Genomic DNA, 24,898 nt, shown 5'->3' on the forward strand with positions numbered 1-24,898 from the left:
CTCTAATTGATACTGAGGCTAACTTTTATTTGTTCTTTCTGGACTTTTCTAAGGAAATGATACTATATTTGCACATCACAAGCTACATTTCCTTTCTTTTTATAGTTTCCATTTTCACCCTAGGTGATTAGATTAAGAAAATAAATATTAATGAGCAAACAAGCCTGATTTAAGAAGATATTTTTAAAATACATTAAAATAAATATATTGCCCACTAATTGGTTTGGGGTGTAGAAGTCAACAGAAGTACAGCATGTTCACTACAGGTACTGTGAAGGGTAGAAAGGATAACTTCACGGGGTGCACTTTTTGCCTTTTCTGCAACTGAGAGAGAGAGAGAGAGAGAGAGAGAAAGAGAGCGCTACATTCCTCTCTGCGCTGAGCTGCTTGACCAACTGAAGGGACATTCTGGGTCTCCAAGTCTACATCACAGAAATCTGACAGCATCTGGAATCCTGGAATCCTTGGGGCCTCTGGAATCTTCTCGGGTGGGCATTACCAGCTGAATCCAGACTTCCATCCACTTACCAGGGCAACCGACTTGTGAGTGGAAGCCCCTTGGACCCTCCAGACCCCATCTGCCATCTGCACACCGCTGCGAGACCTCCCTCAGTGCCAAGTGGAGCACAAGGGCCCAGCTGAGTTCTCTCCAAACACCTAACCCGCGAAGTCATGAGCTACAACCAAAACATGGTTGTTGTTTAATCTCCAAAGTTTGCTTATCTGAGATGCACTAGCTACCCAGGTCGCTCATCGTCTCTTTAACCCAGGTTACTCGTGACACTGTCACATCACACTCGTAGTGTCTGATGAATGACCGGTAGATATTATTTTGCAGCAAGTGCAATTTTTCATTTTATTTCTCGCCATTCTGCTGAGAGCCCACTCACTCTTTCTAATAGTTGGGTCTGAATGACTTCTTGTGTCATGTGGATGCCTTCCAAGTTCCACATCCATGTTTTTCAGCACCATTATCATTCCCTAATAGTCAATGATAAACCCTCATATAAATGAGCGTATAAGCACACACAAGAGCAAAGAGAAAACGTGGTCATAGAGATTCACCAATCACAGCTGATGCTCACTACCTGCAGAATCCCTGTATAGGAATTTGCCTAATCCAAAACTGATTTGTAACCCTACAATCAATACTATGGTGCTTAACGAGCATCAACTGTACATCACAATTTACCAGAATTACGTATTTTGGTGCAAATGAGAACAAATGTTGTCATTTTGAGAACAAATGACAAAGACCAAGAAGACATGAGATGTACGGAGATTACTCAACATTTAAAGCATCCTCAAAATTTCTGCCATGCATCCCACCCTGCTGACTTCAGAGTAGGATCGAGAAAGGAACGTGGATATCTCTACATTCCTGCTTCTGTCGACGGGCTGCACGTGTTTAAGAGACGAGGGGCCCAGAACTGACTTTGCGATTCTATATGCACTTTCTGCTGACACCACCCCAAGTGCTTTTTGTTTCGTTTCAAATAGACGTTTAGATAAATCATTATTATAAACTTCTGTTAATGGAATTGTATTTATCTTCAAGCTTCATTCATCTAACTGACCTCACTCTCAACGTTCGACCATGGGACCTGAATTATTTACTGTACTTCATCAGAATGAGATTCAGGATGTTAAAAAAAAATTATGTATGTATCAGATAGCCATGACTATCTGTTGGAGTTAATATTTATGACACCTAGTTATGAATGGCGCTTTCTGGAAATGAGATATTAATGGAGCTATAAACATGAAGGACCAGATAACTGGTCACCAAGAGCACGTGTCCAAGGACCACAGACTTGGGACCAAAAGCAAAGCAAAACCATCTGTAGGATGTCTGGGGGTGAGCTAGACAGAGGAGGCTCGGTTTAAACATTTGGGGTTTAGAACTAACCCAGAGTTTTCCTAAAAATCAAGAGAGGGGCTAAGTGCTGAATATCAGGAAGGCACCGAGAAGACTCTGGAGCAGGGGTGAGGGGTGTTGGGGGCATGGGGAGGAGGCAAGTGATTCGGCTCCTAAATCCAATATATTTTGAAAACCTACTGAGAACGACCCTGATGCCTCACCGACAAGTACAGACTTCCCTCTGTGGGCAGGGAGTGCAGATTTCAAGGAAAACAAACAAACAAACAAACGAATCTCAGCTATGAGATTCTCTGACATGACTCACACTATGGTTATAGGTACCTAGTAGTTTTCTTTTGAAGGCCTTAAGGCAGGCTTACGATGAACTCTTTTCTTTCCTCCAGTTGGGCAATGGCCAATCTTCATGTAATATCTTTCATCCACTTACATAATAACCTAGCCAATGAAATTCCCCGAAGGGTACTCCCCAAATTAAGTAAGAATCCTTCCTTTCGTTACTCTTAAGGAGGAGGATGAAGGCTGATGAAGTTGCTGGACTTACCTGGCAATTTTCAAGTACACTGAAGAAGATAAAACTGACACAGAATTCAAAGGAAAGTGTTTTGTTAGAAATAGGTGCAGAATACTTAGAATAAATAAGCAACACTTTCAACATTAACCCTAAGAGATGCTTCCCAAGTATATCCCATATCAGAGGAGAAATGCTGCAGAAAATAACTGACCATCTATCTGTATCCTCGGGAAACCATGAGAAGAATTTTAGAAGGGATCTTAACAAATTGTTTACTCAGACTCAGGATCTTTAAGCACATGTTAGTTCACCACATACTTTTAAATTATTGAGAAAGTAAATGATTCTGGTGATAGCCCATTTCAACAACTGGCAAGTCCTGATTTGATTTCCAAGGAAAATAGGCTAATTATATGAGAAACTGGAATATCTCCTTGTAAGTGTGTCTTCCAAGGTGTGCCTACCATTTGCCACTTTAGTAAGCTGAAACATATGTGACTCTAACTTTAGAATATTAAGTTAGTAATTTATTGATTAGCATAGCATAATGATATTAGAAAGCAGTTTGCTTCAATGTAGTACTCACCACGTGGCAGGCGAAGTAATGGCCCCCCAAAGACACGGACATCCAATGGCCCCCCAAAGACACGGACATCCAAATCCCTGGAACCGGTGAATACATTATGTTACGTGGTAAAAGTGAAGATGTGACTAAGTTAAGGATATTGAGATGGCAGAGCCCTGGATTAGCCAGGCAGACCCAGCAGAATAGCAACTGTCCTTCAGGGCAAAGGGAGATCCGACTACAGAAGAGGACTGTCCGAGAGATGCAGTGTGCGGAAGACACTGCTTGGGGCAAGGGGCCACGGGATAAGGAATGCAGGGCGGCTCCAGAAGCCGGAAAAGGCAAGGAAGCGCACGCTCTCTGAAGCTTCCTGAGGGAACAAAGTCCTGCCAACACCTTGACTCCAGACCTCTGATCCCTAAAACTGCAGGATAATACATTTACGTTGTTTTAAGCCACCGAATTTGTGGTAGTTTGTTACAGAAGCAATGAGAAATTAATATGCAATATGGAAAGGAAGACAGTGCAGCCCCTCAGAAACATAAGGCACAGAATTGCAAAGGGTTCCAAATATCTAGTACTCATTTATTTTTGTGCTTGCTAATATGCCCTGGACGGAACTGTGTCCCCCGAAAACTCTTATGTTGCAGCCCTAACACCCAAGGCAACAGTGTCTGAAGACAGGACTCGTAGGAGGTGATTATGATTAAAGGAACTCGTAAGGGTGGGGCCCTAAGACGGTAAGAGGCGGAGGAGAGACACCCCTCTCTCTGTTCCTCTGCGCTTGGAAAAGGCCGCGTGAGCAGTAGGCAGGCAGCCACCCACCTACAAGCCAGGAAGGGGCCCCTCATCACGAGCCACAATAGCCAACACCTCCATCGTAGCTTTCCAGCTCCCAGAACTACGAGGAAACACGCCTCTGGCCTGGAAACCGCCCACCCAGTCTGTGGTTTTTGCGCGAGCCCCTGTGCAGACCGGTGCATGAGCAGGAATGCAGTCGCACTGCATCGAAGCAGTGAGTGTCTGCGCAGCTTCCTGGGAGGCACGATGGCATGGGGTCCTGGGCTGCCTGACTCTTGAGTCCACGAGTCCCTGTTCACCGTGAGTGACTACGAGTGAAAATCGGAATTTCTCTGGGCTTCGGTTTCCTGATCTGTAATGTCGGGTAAATGAGAACCACAGGGTTCACGTTCAGGATGGGGACCGAGGAGAATGCTGAACTCGCTCCCCTGCACCCCGCAAATACGGGATCTACAGCTACACTTGGAACCACTTCCTCTGAAAACCCCCGAAACCCGGCTGAGCGATGCCTACTCTGGGACGCGGGCTCACCATAACCCGGGGCTGCTCCCTGAAGAGCAGGGTTTGAACCCCACACGCGGCACCCCGACTTCTAAGACCTCCTGACGCATGCAGCCCCGGAACCCCTGGCTCTGAGAACCGCCAGGGCCGGGCCCACAAGGCCCCCGGAAGCCGCTCTCAGAGGCCTAGGGACTCACCGCCTGGCTGCTGCGCGGCGTTGGGGACCCGGAGACGCCGGAGGGGCAGGGCTGTGGCCTGAGGCGCACAGGGCGGCCTGGTGTCCTCGGGGTCAGAGCCGGGCCTCCTGCGGCCCCCGTGCCGCCCAGCACACCAGGGACTCCGCCTGGGCTTGACAGGCGTCTGCAGCCCTGGCTTCACGTCTGAGGCCCTGGTTTTACGTCTGAGGCCCCGTTTTACGTCAGTGACCCCAGTTTTACGTCCGTGGCGCCGGCTTTACAGCTGAGGTCCCGGCTTTACTTCTGGGGGCCCGGTTTTAGGTCAGTGACCTCAGTTTTATGTCAGTGACCCCCGGATTTACGTCACTGACCCCGGTTTTATGTCTGAGGCCCCGTATTTATGTGGCTGACTGCGGGTTTACATCGCTGAACCTGGATTTTCGTCGCTGACCCCCGGATTTACGTCGGTGACCCCGGATTTACGTCAGTGGCTGTGGCCCCAGTTTTAACTGCCACCGGGGGACACGGCCGGACCCTGGTGGCCAAAGGGGCTGAGGCTTGAGGTCCCACAGGACTGCCTACATTTGCCTCCGTGCAGAGCTTCCGCCTGAGGGTCAGCCGGAGGCTGGTGCTCACGAGACCGTGCCCCTGGGGCCACTGACGGGGCTGGGCAAACCCTCAGGGTCAGCACCGACTCAGCCAGGTGTCTGCAGCGGCGCATTCACCCCAGCGCTCTTCGCAGTAGGCGCGTCGGGGGCCCCTGCGGGTCCGTGAGCGGAGAGCGGATACAGAAGAGGGGCGCTCACGCGCGCACGATGGGTGCCACTCAGCCGTGAAAAAGGAGGGCGTGCCGCCATGTGTGACGGCGGATGGACCTGGAGGGCCGTAGGGTGAGTGAAAGTAGCCAGACGAAGACAAACAGCACACGGCCTCTCTTCTCCGTGGGATCCAGGCCACAGACAGACAGAAAACCAGCTCCTAGATGCAGAGAACGGAGTGGTGGTCGCCAGAGGTGGGGGCGGGGCGTGGAGGAGATAGGGGAAAAGGGGTCGGAAGGTGCAAACTTCTAGTTGTGACAGAAATAAGCCCTGGGATGTGATGTCCCGCACAGTGACCACGGCTAGCAATACTGTGCTGCGTAGTATTGGAACTCTACGGGGCGGTTCTCACCATTAAATCAAACCATGTGCTGCGCACACCGTAGACTTAACGCAGTGGCGGACGTCAGTTACTTCTCAGTAACACTGAATGAAACACGGTCTCACTGCAGGAAGAAAACTGCACCTGTGTGTCGTGACAGACTTTAACTAGGCTTATTCTGGTGGTGATTTCACAGTGTATACCGACGTCGAGTCATTACCGTGTACCCCTGACGCTAATGTAAGCTGTGTGTAAGTTACACCTCCAGAACGAAGCCCGCAGTGTACGGAATTTGTAATGGTCAGACCAAACCATAACGTAGGTTAAGTGTTTAGAGCACTGTGTAACCTGGCCTACAAAGGTTCCTAGTCTTGTATCATTTCATTTTACTGAAGCAGTTATTTAAATGAACGTAATTTTAAGTAAAACAGCGAGGCGTGGTTGCAATAGAAGAGGACTAAGATACAGGAACCTTAAATTCAGATTTCTTTTTGGTGATCTCGAGTAAGTCACAGTCTCTCTGTAAGTTTTTTGACATTATCCTCACTCGCATGAGGACGTTGAGATGGAAATCTGACGAGTTCCTTGTGAGGACAAAGGTGAAACGACACATGTGAATGAGCTTAGAACTAAGAGAGACTATAGGAGTGTCATTTGTCAGTGTCGTTCACTAGCTGTGATGATTATTACCATTTTTACATGTCAGGAAACGGAAAGCACCAACCTATGAGGTTTTTCACACTTATGTTATCATTTAGGAAACTTAATGGCCTTTTAGAAAGTTCCCCTCTGGGAGTTTTAGACTCGGTTTTGTGCTTTGTGCTAAGTTTTCCTGGGTTTCTGTCACTGGCAATTGTCTCCCTGAAGCAGAAAAAGAAAAGGAGGAATCCCATGTCTCTCTGGCAGTAAAGCACTGAGCCATGGAGACAAGAAACAAAAAGCAAGCAGGTGGTCTCATGCGTGGATCCTTGGGTGACCAGGCTGAGTGGGCTTGGAGTAATTCAGAGAGTAGAGTCCACACGCCACACTCCTGACGGGGGCACAGCCGCCGCCTCCGGGTTTTACCTCTGGTGTGAAAACTGAAAAACTAATGACTAATACCTATAGAGCTTTGTACATCACAGATTGTAACGTACTCATATTCTCTTCTTAAATATAACCTAGTCCACACTTCCTACCTCATTACGCTTGCTTCTATTTTATCGTGGATGAAAACCTTCTTCACAAAATTGATATGTATTGTCCCCACAAGGGGATGGCATGGCTGAGGTTTAAAGGTGTTGGGATCATGTGGATAGAGTGCGATAAAGCTGGAATATGCCCTTAATGCGTTGACTCACTTCATTTGTATTTTATCGCAACTTGCCACTTTTTATCAGTATTTTTAACGTGGATAAACTTAAATGTATACCAAAAAACTGAGATGGACCAGAATATACCCATCCAGTGTTTGGATATTTTGCACATAAAAGCAAGGACACATTTTATATCTCTATCGATATTTCTCTGTTAGTGGCGATTTATCGTGTTCATACCCTTAACACTACTTACTATGTAAAAAAACAAAGCAAAAGAAAAGCAAGAGTGAAGTCCTCAATCACTTCAGAACTTAAGCTAACGTCAGGTTGTCCTGCCGGACTGGGACAGGGTGGCAAGTGAGGCTGTTACATTGGATACAGAATTTAGGGGTGCACCAAAAAAATTCAGTAATCGAGGTGAATAATATTTAATGCACTATTTTAAAAACTCAGAAGTGATGCAGAATACATGATGAACAAGATATTAAGACTTTAAATAAAGACAGGATCAGTTTTCTACCAGATAAATGGACTTGGACACACAAATCCACACCCACCAATTGATACAATTTTGCCCTTCATTTCCAGGAATGCAAGCAAGTACTGAGTACAATGAATTCAGCAGACTCTTCAGGGACATAAAAGAGTTTTCATGTTTAATAACTCTGAGAGTGGAGCACCTGCGACTTCAATTTATTGGCTTTGAACATTCCTGTAACATAAAATGAAGGACAACTTACAGGGTTTGAATTAGCAATTGTGTTGATGATTAAATTTCTCAAGAAAAAACACAGGAGTCAGGTTTTAGTAGCTCCTGGGACATCTCATCACCGCTAAGCAGCAAGTATACTGCTTTCCCAGAAGGGTATCAGGTTCTCAAAGGAGAGATCGCACACCGTCTTTTAAAGATTGACATCTCTACGGACTTAGGGATTGTAAAGAATAGCAATCTCATCAGCATCTTCCCCAGATATACATGAGGAGTGTGTGTGTGTGTGTGTGTGTGTGTGTGTGTGTATTTGTGTGTGTGTGTGAGATAGAGAGAGACAAAGACAGAAAGAGAAAGAGACAAGAAGGAGGAAGAGGAGAAGAAGGAGGAAAAGGAAAAAAATAGGTAGGTATTTAGAAAGGCAGATAGATACAGAGATGGAAATTTTAGGACATGTTATAGAGCACTGAATAGGACTAGAATGTCTCCTTTTCCTAAATCAGGAGCGAGTTTCCTACCTTCCAGCTAACACTCAGTATAGGAGGAAGAAAATGTTTAAATATATAAAATTAATAGGGTGTAGTACTTATCAGAAGTAGAGGAGGGCAATTCCAGTTGTCCAAAGAAACAGGTGCACTTTAGTAGAAATCTTGGAGGACTGTCTCTCCGAAATATCCAGTATACAATCTTACATCTACCCATAAGCTCTAACTCTGAGTCTCCGAGTTGAGCGGCATGGAAAAGACCTCAGACACTTAATTTAGAAAATGCCTCTTATAATGCCAGTGCAGAGTGGTAAACTACGTCATAAAATTGGAATTTTAAAACCATTGTCGTTTAAGAGGAGGGCTGGCTGAGAGAAAGGAGATGTCCAATTCTGACTAAATAATATTCCTACAGAGAGAGACCAAGTAATTCGTTAAGTGCTGCACCATGGTTAGTCCCACTAGTATTTAAGTGATTTGCTTAGAAATGATTAAATTCTTAACTGGACTTTCAGAATAATAATTAAGTAAAACTGCTTTGCGTTATTAGAATGGACCAGATTAAGAAGTTAATGAGCACAAAGTCTCTGAACAGTGTGGGATTCTGGGGTGAAGGCCAGGCTTTCCCAAGGAAGATGGAAGAGCCGGGTGGTCCCGCATCTGGGGGCATCCCCCGGGCACGGTGAGCACGCCCCCTCCCCAGAGAGCCTTGAAGACAGGAGTTGAAGCGCAAGTCAATATGGAACCCTCAGAATAAGACTGTCCGTCAGAGCAGTACTAGAAATAACCTAGTTTACATTTCTGTTGGTATTGTAAAAATAGAATGTTAATAGAGAGGGTCGTCCCTCTCTTTTATTCAAGTAAAACCACTTCATACTGTTAGGGTCACTTCAAAATTATTCCATCTGAAATTGCACAGGCTTCCCTCACGGAACCAGGCTGGTTTCTTCCTCTACTTCCCATAGATCACATCAATTTTAGTTGACACTTTAGAGGTTGCCTTTGCCCCCAAGGAACTGTGCTCACGCTGAGGACAGGAGACATTTCCTCTTGTTATTCCTAATGCCTAGTAACCTTTATACATATTTTAAAATAAGGGAACAAATGGATGAATTAACTCCATCATTTTGAAGGTATTTCTCCTTTGCTCGTAGCATTTTTGTTTGTTTGTTTGTTTGCGGTACGCGGGCCTCTCACTGTTGTGGCCTCTCCCGTTGCGGGGCACAGGCTCCGGACGTGCAGGCTCAGCGGCCATGGCTCACGGGCCCAGCAGTTCCGCGGCATGTGGGATCCTCCCGGACTGGGGCACGAACCTGCGTCCCCTGCATCGGCAGGCGGACTCCCAACCACTGCGCCACCAGGGAGCCCCTGAAGATTTATAATAGAGCTATTTTTTTCTAAATCTATATTAAAGGCACAGATGGAAGCACAATTTGTGAACGTAATTAACCAGGATAAGCTCCTGGAAACCCTAGAAATCAGATGGTGGAGTTCCTGGGATGCGTTTGTGTGATGAACAGGGAATAATAGTTCCATTAGTGTCAAATACGTAATACATTTGCTCCACACTTTTATTTGTCAATAAATTACCGTAGAATTTTTTTGTAGCCTAGAGAATAGATGACATAGCCAGTGGAAATTTAATGACTAGCATATGCTATAAAAATTTAACATAGTTTTCATTGCAGTAGATGAAAAGGAAATTAGCAATAAATATGATTTTGACTCTTACAAAGAATATCTGCGTGTACGTAGGTATAGTCAGTGCTTATGTATATAGTAGCTTATGTTTCTGTATTTCACCTATTCCACAAAGGATTTGAGGTTCATTTGGGAAATATACTTAAAACGCAAATCTCCTCCCAACCCCCAGCAAACCTCTCCACAAAGCAGAAGAGAAAGACAGCAGTTTTATCATCAGATAAGCGTTAAATCAGAATGTGGTGCACACCACAGGGAATTCGCCAAGAGAGGCAAAGACAGAAGGAAAATCTCACCCTTTTATGTGGCCAGGCAGCTAGAGCTCCTTCTGTGAATGTTCTCAAGATGAGCACTGACTAGGCCTCAGCAAGACCTGGCAGCAGCGTGTACTATACACATACACAGCCATCCCGAGTTGACCTGCAAATTGCAGGGACCGTCTGTGGTAGCTAATCAGCTTCGTTCAGAGGAAAGACGAACCGCTCCTGTCTTTGTGACGAGAGGTAGGTTTGCAGGTTGGGGCCAGGAGCCTACAGAAGCTCAGCCCCTCACCTCCCACAGAGCCTGGGAGATGGGCTCCCTCTCCCTTCCTGGTTTTGTTTCAAAGAGATAGTCTCCAGGTCCTTGAGAAGGACACTTCTGGGTCACAAAGCTGGGAAAAGTCCCATCGGAAAGTTTTACACACATTTCAAAACGAGGAGAGAGTACTTAACGACAAGTTTTCTAAAATAATTGCTCTGAGCAAAAGGCAGAGGTGGAAACCTCTCTCCTTATTATTTAATGGAGGAGAATTAAGCCCGTTATTCATAGTTTGTATTTGTCCTCACAGGTCTCGTGGGCTGTACAGTTTTATGAAAATACAAAGTTTCAATCAGAAAGATAGTGGAAGTCTTATTTTATTGCTTGGTGAGCATTTCAGGTACTCTTTGCCTGTTTCCGTGTAAGAAAATACTATAGGATATAATAGGCCAACTGGGTGAACTGTATTTCCAATGAGTGTTTTCTGCCTAAAATAATTCCTTTTTCAGAGGTGCATGCTGGTAAAGATCCCTAATAGAGACAAAAGGAGCCTCCTAGATGTTCTAAATCAGATGGTCTTGTGCCCCAGTGATCTTAGTTACCTGCCATTAGAACAGACTAGGGGGATTGGGAGGAACACAGATGCCTGTCCTCTGTTACTGTCAATTTCCCCTTTTATGGCTGTTAACGTTTGCCTTAGGTTTTGAGGGGCTCCTATGTTGGGTGCGTAAATATTTACAACTGTTACATCTTCCTCTTGGATTGATCACTAGGTAGTGTTCTTCTTTGTCTCTGGTAATCGTCTTTATTTTACATTTGGTAGTGTATATATTAATATAATAAAGGTACATGTAACTTTACTGAAAGAAAAATAGTCTTTATTTTAAAGTCTATTTTGTGTGACATGAAAATTCCTACTCCAGCTTTCTTTTGCTTTCCACTTGCATGGAATATCTTTTTCCATCCTCTCACTTTCAGTCTGTCTGTGTCCCTAGGTCTGAAGCGGGTCTCTTCTAAGGACAGCATATATACGGGTCTTGTTTTCGTATCCATTCAGCCAGTCTGTGTCTTTTGATTAGAGCATTTAATCCATTTACATTTAAGGTACTTATCGATATGTGTGTTCCTGTTACCATTTTCTTAATTGTTTTGGGTTTGTTATTGTAGGTCTTTTCCTTCTCTTGTGTTTCCTGCCTAGAGAAGTTGCTTTATCATTCGTTGTAAAGCTCGTTTGGTGGTGCTGAATTCTCTTAGCTTTTGCTTGTCTGTAAAGGTTTTAATTTCTCCGTGGAATCTGAATGAGATCCTTGCTGGGTAGAGTAATCTCGATTGTAGTTTTTCCCTTTCATCACTTTAAATATGTCCTGCCACTCCCTTCTGCCTTGCAGAGTTTCTGCTGAAAGGTCAGCTGTTAACCTGACAGGGATTCCCTTGTATGTTATTTGCTGCTTTTCCCTTGCTGTTTTAATATTTTTTTCTTTGTATTTCTTTTTTGATAGTTTGATTAATATGTGTCTTGGCGTTTTTTCTCCTTGGATTTATCCTATCTGGGACTCTCTGCTCCCTGGACTTGACTATTTCCTTTCCCATATTAGGGACGTTTTCAACTATAATCTCTTCAAATATTTTCTCAGTCCCTTTCTTTTTCTCTTCTTGTTCTGGGACCCGTATAATTCAAATGTTGGTGCGTTTAATGTTGTCCCAGGTCTCTGAGACTGTCCTCAATTCTTTTCATTTTTTCTTTATTCTGCTCTGTGGCAGTTATTTCCACTATTTTATCTTCCAGGTCACTTCTCCGTTCTTCTGCCTCAGTTATTCTGCTATTGATTCCTTCTAGAGAATTTTCAGTTTCATTTATTGTGTTGTTCATCATTGTTTGCTTGCACTTTAGTTCTCCTACGTCCTTGTTAAAGGTTTCTTGTATTTTCTCCATTCTATTTCCAAGATCTCGGATCGTCTTTACTGTCATTCCTCTGAGTTCTTTGTCAGGTTGACTGCCTATTCCCTCTTCATTTGTTTGGTCTGGTGGGGTTTTACTTTGCTCCTTCATCTGCTGTGTATGTCTCTGTCTTCTCATTTTGCTTATCTTACTGTGTTTGGGGTCTCCTTTTCTCAGGCTGCAGGTTCATAGTTCCCATTGCTTCTGGTGTCTGCCCCCAGTGGGTAAGGTTGGTTCAGTGGGTTGTGTAGGCTTCGCAGTGGAGGGACTGGTGCCTGTGTTCTGGTGGATGAGGCTGGATCTTGTCTTTCTGGTGGGCGGGGCCGCATCTGGTGGTGTGTTTTGAGGTGTCTGTGAACTTATTATGATTTTAGGCCGCCTCTCTGCGAATGGGTGGGGTTGTGGTCCTACCTTGCTAGTTGTTTGGCATGGGGCGTCCAGCCCTGGAGCTTGCTGCTCGTTGAGTGGAGCTGGGTCTTAGCAGGGAGTCAGAGATCTCTGGGAGAGCTCTCACTGATTGATATTACATGGGGCCGGGTGGTCGCTGGAGGTCCAATATTTTGAACTCGGCCCTCCCACGTCAGAGGCTCAGGCCTGACACCCGGCTGGGGCACCAAGACCCTGCCAGCCACACGGCTCAAAAGAAGAAAGGGGACAAAAAGAAGAAAGAAAATATAAATAAAATATATTAGAGTTATTAAAATAAAAAATTAAAAATATTATTAAAATAAAAAAATTAAAAATAATAAAAAAGTAATACACGGAAAAAAAGAAGAGAGCAACCAAACCAATAAACAAATCCACCAATGATACCAAGGGCTAAAACTGTACTAGGATACACATAAAAATCATAAACTAGTAGTCGCATACAGCACACCCCAAGTCTACAGTTGCTCCCAAACTCCACCTCCTCAATTTGGGATGATTCGTTGTCTATTCAGGTATTCCACAGATGCAGGTACATCAAGTTGACTGTGGAGCTTTAATCCTCTGCTCCTGAGGCTTCGGGGAGAGACTTCCCTTTCTCTTCTTTGTTTGCACAGCTCCTGGGGTTCAGCTTTGGCCCTGCATCTGCATGTAGGTCGCTCTCTGGCGCCTGTTCTTCCCTCAGGCAGGACGGGGTTAAAGGAGCAGCTGATTCGGGGGCTCTGGCTCACTCAGGCCAGTGGGGAGAGGGAGGGGTACGGATGCGGGGCGAGCCTGCGGAGGCAGAGGCCGGCGTGACGTTGCACCAGCCTGAGGCGCGCCCCCTGTGCGTTCTCCCGGGGAAGTTGTCCCTGGATCCCGGCACCCTGGCAGTGACGGGCTGCACAGGCTCCCGGGAGGGGAGGTGTGGATCGTGACCTGTGCTCGCACACAGGCTTCTTGGTGGCGGCAGCAGCAGCCTTAGCGTCTCACGCCCGTCTCTGTCCTCACCGACAGCTGCGTCTCGCGCCCGTCTCTGAAGCTCGTTTCGGCGGTGCTCTGAATCCCCTCTCCTCGCGCACCCCGAAACAATGGTCTCTTGCCTCTTCGGCAGCTCCAGACTTTTCCCTGGACTCCCTCCCGGCTAGCTGTGGCGCACTAGCCCCGTTCAGGCTGTGTTCACGCAGCCAACCCCAGTCCTCTCCCTGGGACCTGCCCTCCGAAGCCCGAGCCTCAGTTCCCAGCCCCCGCCCGCCCCGGTGGCTGAGCAGGCAAGCGTCTCCGGCTGGTGAGTGCTGGTCTGCACCGATCCTCCGTGCGGGAATCTCTCCGCTTTGCCCTCTGCACCCCTATTACTGCCCTCTCCTTCATGGATCCGAAGCTTCTCCCCCGACACCCCCACCCCCACACCGCCCCCCCATATCCCCACCCACCCCCCACCCCCCATCCCCCGTCTCCACCAGTGAAGGGGCTTCCTAGCGTGTGGAAACTTTTCCTCCTTCACAGCTCCCTCCCCGTGACGCAGGTCCCGTCCCTATTCCTTTGTCTCTGTGTTTTCTTTTTTCTTTTGCCCTACCCAGGTACGTGGGGGGTTTCTTGCCTTTTGGGAGGTCTGAGGTCTTCTGCCAGCGTTCAGTAGGTGTTCTGTAGGAGTTGTTCCACGTGTAGATGTATTTCTGGTGTATCTGTGGGGAGGAAGGCGAGCTCCACGTCTCACTGCTCCAGCATCTTGAAGGTCCTCCTACATTTGTTAGTCTCTTGCTAAAAGGCTGACTGGAGAGTTAGCTGGTCTCTATCTATCCTACTGCCCCTCTCCAAATACTCACTGTGCGCCCCTTTACAACCTATTGTAAAGGCTCTTATTAAGCTTTACTTTTTCAATGCAAAGAGTACCAACCAAACACTTGCTTATGCCAGTTTACCAGCCCCTGGCCTAACTGATCTGACTGCTGGTCATGCCGGCCTCTAGATACTGCTAAAGGACCTGAACTGTTCTCTGTTTCTGCCGATGTGAACATCTGGTGGACCAAGTATGGAAGGCAGATAAATGACAAGGTATGGCACCCATGTCTAAGAAAACATTGCTCTGTCCCTCCTTCTGGTGAGTTATTTGGGTCTTGCATAACCTACATGGAAGGGCAAGAACTTTCCCTTGCCCACATAAAGACCAACAGGTGAAAAGTTGTCCCTTTGCTTTGGAACAAACATGATACTCGGCCTTTCCCGAGTGACACTCGGGGACCAACAGTACATTCAGACTCTGTGGTTTGACCCCACAGGTGGCATCTTCAAATCCCTGGAAAAGATTGTAAGTGGCTCTAGCGCTACCATTCTTGGTACAAACGTCTGCCAAATCAACAAATGTTTTGGATGACTCGTAAGCCACCTCCGTACAACTTGGGGTACTACGGCTGCTCCCATGACTAAGCTGCCTACTACCATAAGCTATGTACGGGTGGACCACTATAAAAATCTGGACTCGCTTGGCCACAGAACCAAGCCTTAGTGCTGCCCAAACCAGACCACAGGCCTCCTGTACCAACTCTTTTGCAACCTGTCCTGCTCTCACAGATTGACAGGAGCACACGGGAGATGGAGGGTATGGATGCTAGCATTACCAATGGCAAAGGTCGTGGAATACTCCAGTTCCTGGAGATGCAGGTTCCGTTGTAACCTTGTCTGCAAACCACACTGGTCTTTTTATGTTGGGTGGCAGCAAAGTATATAAAGGGTGTCCACCTAACCGGTCAGGACAATGGGGACTTGGATACCTGGCTCCTTCTGTCACCAAATACTCCACCCTAAATGCAGCCAAATTACAAACCTGGGCTCCTTTGTTCATAAAACTGTGTCCCATAAAGGTGCCAGCAGGGAAGTCATAGACAATCCATTGGGTATCACAACTCCAACTTCTTTTCATTGTTCAGGATCTTATTCCCAAGCTATGGAGGTTATGAATTAGAACAGCCATCTTAACTCTCCATGGTAGTGGAACAAGAGTTCAGTTCCCCTATGCAAAGTGTGAAAATACTTCAGTCAGAAGTTAACAGCCTAGCATCAGTGGTGCTCCAAAATGGACTTGCTCTGGACATCCTGACTGCTCGGCGAGGATGAGCTTATGCAATCATCAGTGGAAAATGCTGCTTCTACGTAAATCAAATGGGAAAAATAGTCTCCAACTTACTAAAAGTGAAGGAAATGCTTTCGTCACATAAATGAAGCAAAGCCGTTTTATTGGACTGATGTCTTCCCGGGACTGGGGAACTGTTTCGGTAGGGTTTGGGGAAATGTACTTTGATTTGATTTGTTCTTTTCTGTTTTTCTTCATCCTCATTCTAACCTATGTTCTTTTCTCCCTTTGCAGATCTCTTAGCACTGAGCTACTCACCCAGTTTTGCTCTCCACGGCCATCACCTTAGCCTTTTCTTTGTGAAACATCAAGGGAAGTTGCAGAGGAGGGAATCCTTGGGGCTCAGAGCGGGCCGCCCAAGATATGCCTCACCGGCACGTTGATTATTTTGAACGGAGGCTACCAGGGAAACGGTCAGTGAGGGGAAATGATTGAAAACCACAACAAAAATACTCTGGCCCCCTGCCTTCCCCCAAAGTGCGAACTAAATCCATGTGACGGTATCCTCCCTATGGCAGGAGGCTAGAAAGCATCCTGGTCACTGCAGTTAGGAAATTCAAGGCTAAGAAAGCTGGATAAACGAACGCTGACACTTCTTCATTAGGCTGCTTGCCCAAGCAAGCACAAGCCTCTTTGTTTTGTCGAATGTATAAAAATATTTATTTGTCCAAAACTAGATACATTCAGCGGGCTTTGGTCACTTCAGGCGGTCCCATTTCTGAGACCTCTGTGTACATGAATTAAATTGGTTTGTTTTTCCTGTTAATCTGTCTTGTGTCCACATAATTATTAGGAGAGCCAAAAGGACCTCAACAGGGGTAAAGGAGAAATTTGCCCGTCCCCGTGTTGCTAGACAAGGTCACACACATTCACTGGCTCAGAAAAGATTTGAGGAGACCCTAAGTTTTCACCTCTGGCTGATCTTTAGTCTCCAGGTGTACTGGGTGGGAAGACTTGGGAAAATGAAAATGGTGTATACGGTGATGAAGCTGTGCACCCAGCCCCAAGGTAATCTGCAGAGACCAGGAGAGTGGTTTTTGAAATTTGTGTTTCCTTGCTACCTCCCCAAACCCCCTGACCCAGCACCCCGGCGGTTTAAAAAAATAATAATCGGTTGTGTCCACCCACGCAGTGGAACAGAAACACCAGTGACTACACAGCACACGGCAAAGAAAGCCGTCTAACCAAAAATAGTTCGGCACAGTAACGGAAAGGATCAACTACAACCAGCAGCCACACATGAATACGAGGGAGAAAAACCTCCTCCCCATTTACTGCATTCCAAACTTCAAAATCTCCAGTTTTCAACACCACTTACAAGGCATGCAATGAAACAAGTGTGTATTTGCCCCATCACAGGTCAGATAAGCAAATTAATAGATACTGTGCATGAGGAAACCAAGTACTTTAACTCTGTAGGCAGACATTCAATCAAGAGTCATACCTACGCTCACCTGACAAAGGAAACGATGGAGCAAGAACTAAAAGAAACCAGGAGACCAAGGTCTAGCGAAATAGAGACTCTCAACAAAGAGACATTTAAAGCAGAAACAAATAGGAATAATGGGCTGAAAAACCACAGCATGTGAATCAAAACCTTCAGTAGAGACTTCAAAGGAAGGTTTGAGCAGGCAGAAGAATCACAAAACCTAAAGTCAGGTTAATTGAAATCATCCTGGCTGAGGAGCAGAAAGAGAACAAAAATAATGCAGAAAATGTAACAGCCTAGATTATTTGCCAGACTCCACTGAGCAATCCGAGGCTTACGTATTTGCAGTCCCAGGTGGAGACAGGAGAGAAAGGGGCAGGACAAGTATTTCAAGAAATCATGCCCCTCACACTCTTCAGGTATGGCAAAACTCATGAATCTACACATCACACTTTCCTTTACTCATACCTCTCTCTTCCTGAAGCCCTCACCTTCCTTCAGCACCACCTGATCCTCTGGGTGAGGTGCTTGGTCCACGAGTTTCTATTCGGTATGCCCGTATTTTGTTCATGCACCCCCTCTCCCTGGGTCATAGGAGGTCACCGAGGGCAAGGATTCTCTAACAACTTTTCTCTTCACAGGAAGACTAGCCCCAATTCCTATCGTTCGGGTGATGCTTCATTAAAACTCATGAAGAAATTGTGCCCACATAATGTCGGTTTAATGACCAACGCAAGAATAAAATGGGGAGGAATAAGAGTCATCTTCCTTCACTCCTGCACTAGTGTTTACAAAACACTAACAAGTCAACCCCAAACGTTCTCCTCCTGGAAGCTTCCCTGGCAAATGCATTCCCTCAATGTCCTCATCACCCTCTGGGGGCCGTAATTGATATTCTCACCTCCACAAGATATTCTTGTCTGTCGGTGATTTGCCACAAGGGCATGCCTATTCCTCTGTTTCCAAATGTGTGTCACTGCTAACTCCACCTGCAATAAAGCATTTCTTGTTGCTCACAAAGACAACGGAACTCACAAAAAAGTCCCAGTTCAAGGTGGTGGAAGCATTTGATGCAGGAATGGAGGAAAGGGTGGAACGCAGGCACAGACCAACTCAGAGACACAAACCTTAACAAATAAGTAAGTGAGTAACAGCAACCCAGAGCACGTGTATCGAAACAGGGACATGAACAGACTGCGACAGCTATGGCACTAGAGGCGTGCATATGGGCACAGGCATGGGTGGAAGATCAGAGAGACGAAGGCATGGGCAAAGCCAGAGGAAGGAACACCAACTCACGCTCAGAGTGAGAGATCATGGGCAAACACAACACGGACACACCATCTTCATTTCAGACAGAGGAAAACATGAACATGTCCAGAGACCAGGACACGCAAACGTGGCTCAGAGTGATTGAGCCAGAATGCTCATAGATTGATCAGTAATCTGCTGGGCCTCACATGCCCTGAAGTTCAACGGAAGAAAACCTCAGGCAACGTGTGCAACTGTGCATTCAATCTACTCGCACCTAGATATTAGGCCCCACGTGAAAAAGCCCTTAAGAGACCGGGTCACACCTACGTCTAAGCTCTGTAGCCCAGGAGGAAACTCAGTAAGCTATAGCCTCTGGGGCACACATCATGCCAAGTCTCCAGAGAATGACAATCAAGTCAACCGTCCACAGTTTACGGTTCCGCTACCTGATCCATGAACGTCTGCCCAGCTTCACTCCAGGACAGGTCAGGCCTAAGCATAGCCTTGGTACCTAAGCACTGGCAGGAGATGTTAGGAGTTGGGGGAGCCTGTCCCAACCTTTGCTTTGGTGATTAAGTCCTTTGCAAGACCTTACTAAATGTTCTGGATGTGGATAAATATCCTGGAGTCCTTAGAACAAGCCCCGTCTGAGGTTGCCTAAGACCACGCACCAGTATGCTGTCCCACTCCCACTGCAGGGTTATCAGAGCATAGTTTATTTTTACCAGCACCAGGAAAGACAGGGACCAGCATGTGGAAGCCCCAAGGGTTCCTTGAGGTGTACAGTGCGAGAAGCTGAGAAGACCTGTTTCCACAGTGTCTGTGGGGTGGTTGTGGGGACAGCAGCGGGCAAAGGCCAAGCCTCGCCTTCTAGACCTTCGGATGTCTCCACTGTAGAAGGGGCATAGCTGGGATGTAGATGTTCAAATACAAAACCTGACACTGAGCAGGCGATCTAACTCAGTGCACTCTGAAGGGGACATCCGTGACTCCATGAACTTTGATTGTCAAACCCTCGTCCTGGAAAGAGCTGGGGCTTTTGGGAGAAGGCTCTTCTACCAAAAGTCGTTGAGCAAGAGCTCAACATGTGGGACGGAAATGGTACTGTCAATATGCCACCCTCAGGGACGCCTGTGCTGGAGCCGCTGTATCTGGGAAGAGAGAAGAACACTGGGGGGACAAACATTGAACATTCCCTGCTCCGTTTGTGGCAGAGTCTGTCCTTTGCCTGGTCCAGAGACAGACGTGCTTCTGGGAAGCAGCCAGCCACTTGGCAAGGAGCACCCGAAGTGCTCACCACTTCCTGGGTGAGCTCGGTATGCTCTAGGTCTTCCCATTGGCCTCAGGGGCACAGACTGCTGGCAAGGCCCCAGAAGAAGGACAGTGCCTTTGTGGTTGAAACACGGTGTGCCCAGCCATTCAGCGAGGATGGGACACCTCTACCAGACTGTTCATGAGAAAAATGTTTACTTTCTGGGGACCTGGCCTGAAGCGGGCCTTGGGCAGAGGGCTTAAGCCTGTCTGAAAATAGGGGTATTAACCACTGTGCCGTCACGGGACAGAGAGCACACAGCTGGGTGGCCTGGCACTTGCCTGTTTAACATCCCCAACTCCCCACTCTCCCCCCCCATGTGCCCTTTTGTACCCAAACTGAGTCCCCCGGAAAAAAGAACAGAGTTCACGTGAGCTCACTCAGATGTGAGGGACTCCGTTTTTGTTTGCTTAGCCGTTTCCCAGCAAACTTACCTTTTCCCCTGGTCACCTTTGCCAGAGCACACTAACATCCTCACTGCCTTCCCACCCGTGTCTCCCTCACCTCCCCAGATGTCCTCCATACACCTTATACCCCCATGTCCTGAGATGTTGTCTGGAACCCTAGCCCTGAGGGGCTAATTGTCTCAGCAAAAGACCCTGTGTTCATATGCACTAGAAGGGCATCCGGTCCAACAGTGAATTAAATGCTAAGGCTTCCCCCCATTGTATCCCATTAAAGTGTCTGATGATATGCAACAGGGAGGATACATGGAGGACCACTATCCAACAAAATTAACTTCCAGCATTTCAATCTCAGGCCCTTGCTCACCAGGCCCTTTCCTTGAACTTCCGCATTTCCCTTGGAAAAATGACAGGCCCCAGTTAACCAGTCCTTCTCTTATTTCTCCTTCCTCCACAACCCCCATCCCACAGGCAGAACTGCATCCTCTGATGCAATCCCAAAGTATGATTTCCCCCCACCTCTACAACTCTCCATGGCCTGGTAATTCCCAGGCAGCAAACTGAGAAGCCTGCCTGGGGCTGATGTGTCTACCCTGAGCCCCTGCACAAACACCACACAAACACATACAATTGACGCTGCTTATTTATCTTCCGGTTTTATTCCAGGTTTACTGGTGTCTCCCTCTCTGTACATCTCACCACCAGACCTCTCTTCGTTTCTTCGTGTGCACGACAACCACGTTGACCGTTCGCCTTCACCCAAAGCAGCTTCTTAGGTCAAGGGTGATGCTCCATCACACGCATCTCAAGATCGGGAGTGCCTTTGAAAACACACACAGGCACACACATAATAACCCAACCTCTCTGAACGATGCTAAAGACCGCTTTAACTTTTTAAGGCCCTGCCCAGGAGACAGAGTCACATCCCCTGTGATCTCTTACATTTCCTCCAACCGCATATTAGAAACTTTTCTTCACGATCGACGCAAAACGGCCACTGTTCTCACAATAGCCATGGCAGGTGAAGGAGATGCATAAGAAAAGTAAAAGATGACGGTGATGATCAAAACAGAAAAAAATGATGGGACAGCGGGGTAAGGCTTTGCACAAAGGGGACTCACACACCTTTGTGGAAACGGGGTGGTGGGGGAAACCTGAGGCAAGCCCAAAGGCAAGCCCAAATTTAAGGGGGCGGTACAGGAGGCCTGAGCGTGGGGCTGATGGCCATGGAATGACAGTTCAGAGACGTGCACCTTTGAATCTCAGTGACTTTGACTCTCATGCTGCTTCACTCGCCTAAAGCTTCCCTAGTCAGAACCAGTCCTGCACTGCAGTTTTCCAGACGTGCTGTCGCACCCTGACGCCCTCACGCCCTGGTGTCACTGTATGCCTCTGAGCCTCAACTCCTCCATGAGTGAAATAAACGACCCAGCTTACTCATTTCAGCGCCCAGCCCCTGGGCTCCTTACCCACCTGTCCTCCTCTCGGTGACCTGTCCCGGTGGGGCCTTTCTCCCTCGGGTAGTAGCGCAGGGGATTGGGCCACAGGTCCTCGCCGATGATCTGGTACGGGAAAGGGGCCCGGTCGGGACAGGCCAGGCCAGGCCAGGCCCACACCCCTCCCCCCGACCAGCCGAACAACATCGCCATTGCTGAGGAGGCCCAGAGGCACCCCACCTCAGCAATCCTGCTAGATCCTACACAGCTGTGGTCAGAGAACCAGTTGAAGAAGTTAAGGCCGCTGTTGCTGTGCCTGCGGCTATACACCTCCTCTTCAAAATGACGGTGCCACTGAATTGGAGCGAGACGAAATGCCCTATATCCTGTGGGAAAAGGAGCGTGGGACAAGGGCCTAAATCACGTTTCACGTTCACCTCACCCCATCTGCCCTCCCCCACGATCCAGGGAGCTGTCTCTTACTAGTGGCCTCAATGAGATACTCCTTAACAACCACCTCATTCTGGAAATAGGGGTTCTTCCGGAAAAACAACATGATCTTGCGGTAATCACTGGGATATGTGAGTTCCTCCACCTGCCGGGACAAAGTGGAGGCAGAGGGTGAAATCTCTCTCCAGCAGACCTGCTCTTTCCTGCTTTCCGGGATAAATCATTTCCCCTCTCCTCCCCAGCCTGACCTTCAAGTTGGTCATGTAGCTAAGCATGTCTTTATCTTGGGTACTAATCATGGCCGACATCCGGGGGTGGTTCACAAACTGCTTTACGTCAAGGAGCCTCTAGATGCCGGAGGTGAAAGGGCTGGGAGAACAGAGCGAGCCTGGACAGCGGCCTGGGAGTGTCTGATCTCAAGGCCCCACTAGCATCTAGTCCTATTCCTTCAATACAGACTGCATGAAGGAACAATGAGCCCCTCGGGGTGTGCATATCTGTGCACTAAAACAGGGAGCCTCCGATTCTGAGAGGGAGGCCCTGATCTCCATCTGGACAGAACAAGCTTACTTCCGCACAGCAAACACTCCTGGCTCTAACTAGGATGCGCTTTCATAACTCCCCACTCTCACCTCCGTTTTCCCTGATGGTTATTCCAAGAAGAACCTGTGCACAAGACAACTCTTTTGTCTCAAGAGGCCCTGGTACTAATGACGATACCTTTTTGGACCTCTGCAACTAAAGCCCTAGGCTTATTTCCTGCTATGCAGAAAATCAGCATGCCCCCACAATTTCAGGATCACATTTCCCTGAGTGTGCCCACAATGCACAATCCAATGGATACATTTTGGTACCCAAACGGCCCGCTATGTTAGGTACCCCTTGCACTAGCCCGGCCACAACGTGGTCTCTCAAATACAAAATTAAGGATACAACTTTGACCCAGAAGCCAGGGATGCTCTGGATGATGGTGCTTCTGTGTTCCAGATAAGGCTTCCGCCTCATAAGTGTTGTGACCTTGAGACGAAAGAGTTGTTGGCTGCACTCTGCATTCACAGGCTCCAGCTGTAACTGCAAGACCTCCAGCGCCTCCAGCGCCTCCAGCGAGGCGCTCTTAGGCGACGGCCCTGGCTCTTCCTGCCCCTGCTCCTGGGGCTTCTCCTCCTGCTCTTCCGCCACCACCTGCTGCTGCTGCTTCTCCGCCACCACCTCCACCTCTTCCATCATGTCCTCCACAGGCTGCCAAAACACCTCCATGATCCGCGCCACCTCTCCCTCCAACAGGGCCGCGCATTGCCGCACCACCTCCCCGATAAAGATGGCGGCCTCCTCGCCCCACCCATCAGCTAGGGCCAGCACCCTACCCACCTCCCGCACCACAGCTGGCGACCCGCGGGCCCCTGCTTCCTGAGGACCCCCTCCCACACCTAGGACGACCCCGGGTCCCGCCTCACTGCCCATGCGGACCTGGCTCTGAGCTGGGGCAGCAGCGAAGTTGCGGCAGTTGGAAGCTCAGCACGTGGGCTGAGCACCACACAGGCCCAGCGACTAGAATCACGCTTCGCTGCGGGCTGAACCGTTCCTAGGAGCCTCTGCGGTGAAGCGCGCTGAAACGCATGCGCAGGAGCATTGGCCACCAGGCATGCGTGTCCAGGTGGCAGGAAGCAGCTCCAAGCCACGCCCAGGCCGCTCTGCCCCCATCACGACCAATCAGGGCGAGGACAGTGGGCGTCACCCTCGGCTGCCTCGCCCCTCGCCCTGTGGAAACAGGCCAGTCTCCGGGATTGCCGGGTCCCCGGAAACACCCCTTCTGCCCCCCCGACTTAGCAGCCGAGCTTCCCCAAGGTGTTCGCCTCCAGGGAGGCCTCTGCCCTTGCGTCTGGGGTGCCCGGGTGCCCTGTGATACCTATGTGGCCTGTGCCAGTTGGAGCCAGGAGTTCCCGCTCCAAACTCAGAAAATCAGAATCTGGTTTCCCTCAGGACCCTTAACCACTGGGAGCTCTCAGAAAATGTACAAGGAAATGCATGGTGGCCGAAGTTGCTGGATACTTTTCTTCCAGGGGACAGAGAGCCCGAAGCTCTGTGGCATGAGCGGGGAGTGTCCGGCAAACCCAGCTCTTTGCTCGACTTGAATTCCTTTGCTCAGGAGCAGAAAAGCCACGCAGTGAAGAGCTCCGTCTGAGTGTCTGTCTCCCCTCTGTCTTTCTCTCTCTCTCTCTGTGTGTGTGTGTGTGTGTGTGTGTGTGGCCCACTCTCCTGGGGTCCCCTCTGGATACTTAAACTCTCCGAGAAATTCTACCTTGCCTGGCACCAAAAGACCTCTCCTCGTGTGTGATTGGCACCACGGGCTCTCGGACTTTGTGTGACCACACGTTTGCATAGTGCCTTTCAAACGCTTGAGTGGCAGGCAAAAATTGCCTTTCTGCTAGCCAATATAAGGTGACAAGCGTCCCTCCGGGAACGGACATTGACACATGGCACAAGACGAAGTTGACTTGGCCATGCTGTGTTTTGAGAGACCGAGAGAGGGACGACACGCTTTGGTGGCACTGGGGAACGCCAGAAACTTTATTTGGACACGTGCGCACACACTGAGGTGCTGAGGACTGCACCCAGTCGAGGGCCACCACGCACGCATGCATGCCTTCACCACTGCCAACCCGAGGATGTGAATTTTGCCGACCCTAAGGATGCCCTGTGAAAGTGGTTCTGCTCTCGTCCACCTTCTAAATGAGATCACAGCCCAGCCCAGCCCTTCGCCCCAGTCTTGTGGGACAGGGGAGCAGGGGTAGAATCCAGCTAAGCCATCACGGCCATACTCCAGTTGCTCAAGTCATTCTTCAACTATTTC

General features: G+C 48.2%; 1 protein-coding gene across 1 annotated transcript; it reads right to left on the reverse strand.

Moving 5' to 3' along the window:
* Nucleotides 1-237: 237 nt before the first annotated feature.
* On the reverse strand, nucleotides 238-23,508 carry LOC137217896 (testis-specific Y-encoded protein 3-like). Its single transcript, XM_067724896.1, has 8 exons — nucleotides 22,981-23,508; nucleotides 22,296-22,373; nucleotides 22,081-22,192; nucleotides 21,838-21,983; nucleotides 21,635-21,723; nucleotides 4,458-4,660; nucleotides 2,980-3,056; nucleotides 238-324 (listed from the first exon to the last, which is right to left on the reverse strand). Exons 1-8 carry the CDS (start codon nucleotides 23,506-23,508, stop codon nucleotides 238-240), a joined length of 1,320 nt encoding a protein of 439 aa, XP_067580997.1.
* Nucleotides 23,509-24,898: the final 1,390 nt, after the last annotated feature.

The sequence above is a fragment of the Pseudorca crassidens genome, chromosome Y (assembly GCF_039906515.1).
Source record: "Pseudorca crassidens isolate mPseCra1 chromosome Y, mPseCra1.hap1, whole genome shotgun sequence".
Taxonomy (NCBI): domain Eukaryota; kingdom Metazoa; phylum Chordata; class Mammalia; order Artiodactyla; family Delphinidae; genus Pseudorca; species Pseudorca crassidens.

What these genes read in the sequence shown, in the direction of transcription:
- LOC137217896 (XM_067724896.1), bottom strand. Translation starts at nt 23,508, where the DNA reads ATGGGCAGTGAGGCGGGACCCGGGGTCGTCCTAGGTGTGGGAGGGGGT. An exon ending in GCTACATGACCAACTTGAAG is followed by an intron (nt 22,193 to 22,295) that starts GTCAGGCTGGGG and finishes TTGTCCCGGCAG; the next exon opens with GTGGAGGAACTCACATATCC. An exon ending in CGCCGCGCAGCAGCCAGGCG is followed by an intron (nt 3,057 to 4,457) that starts GTGAGTCCCTAG and finishes CACCGGTTCCAG; the next exon opens with GGATTTGGATGTCCGTGTCT.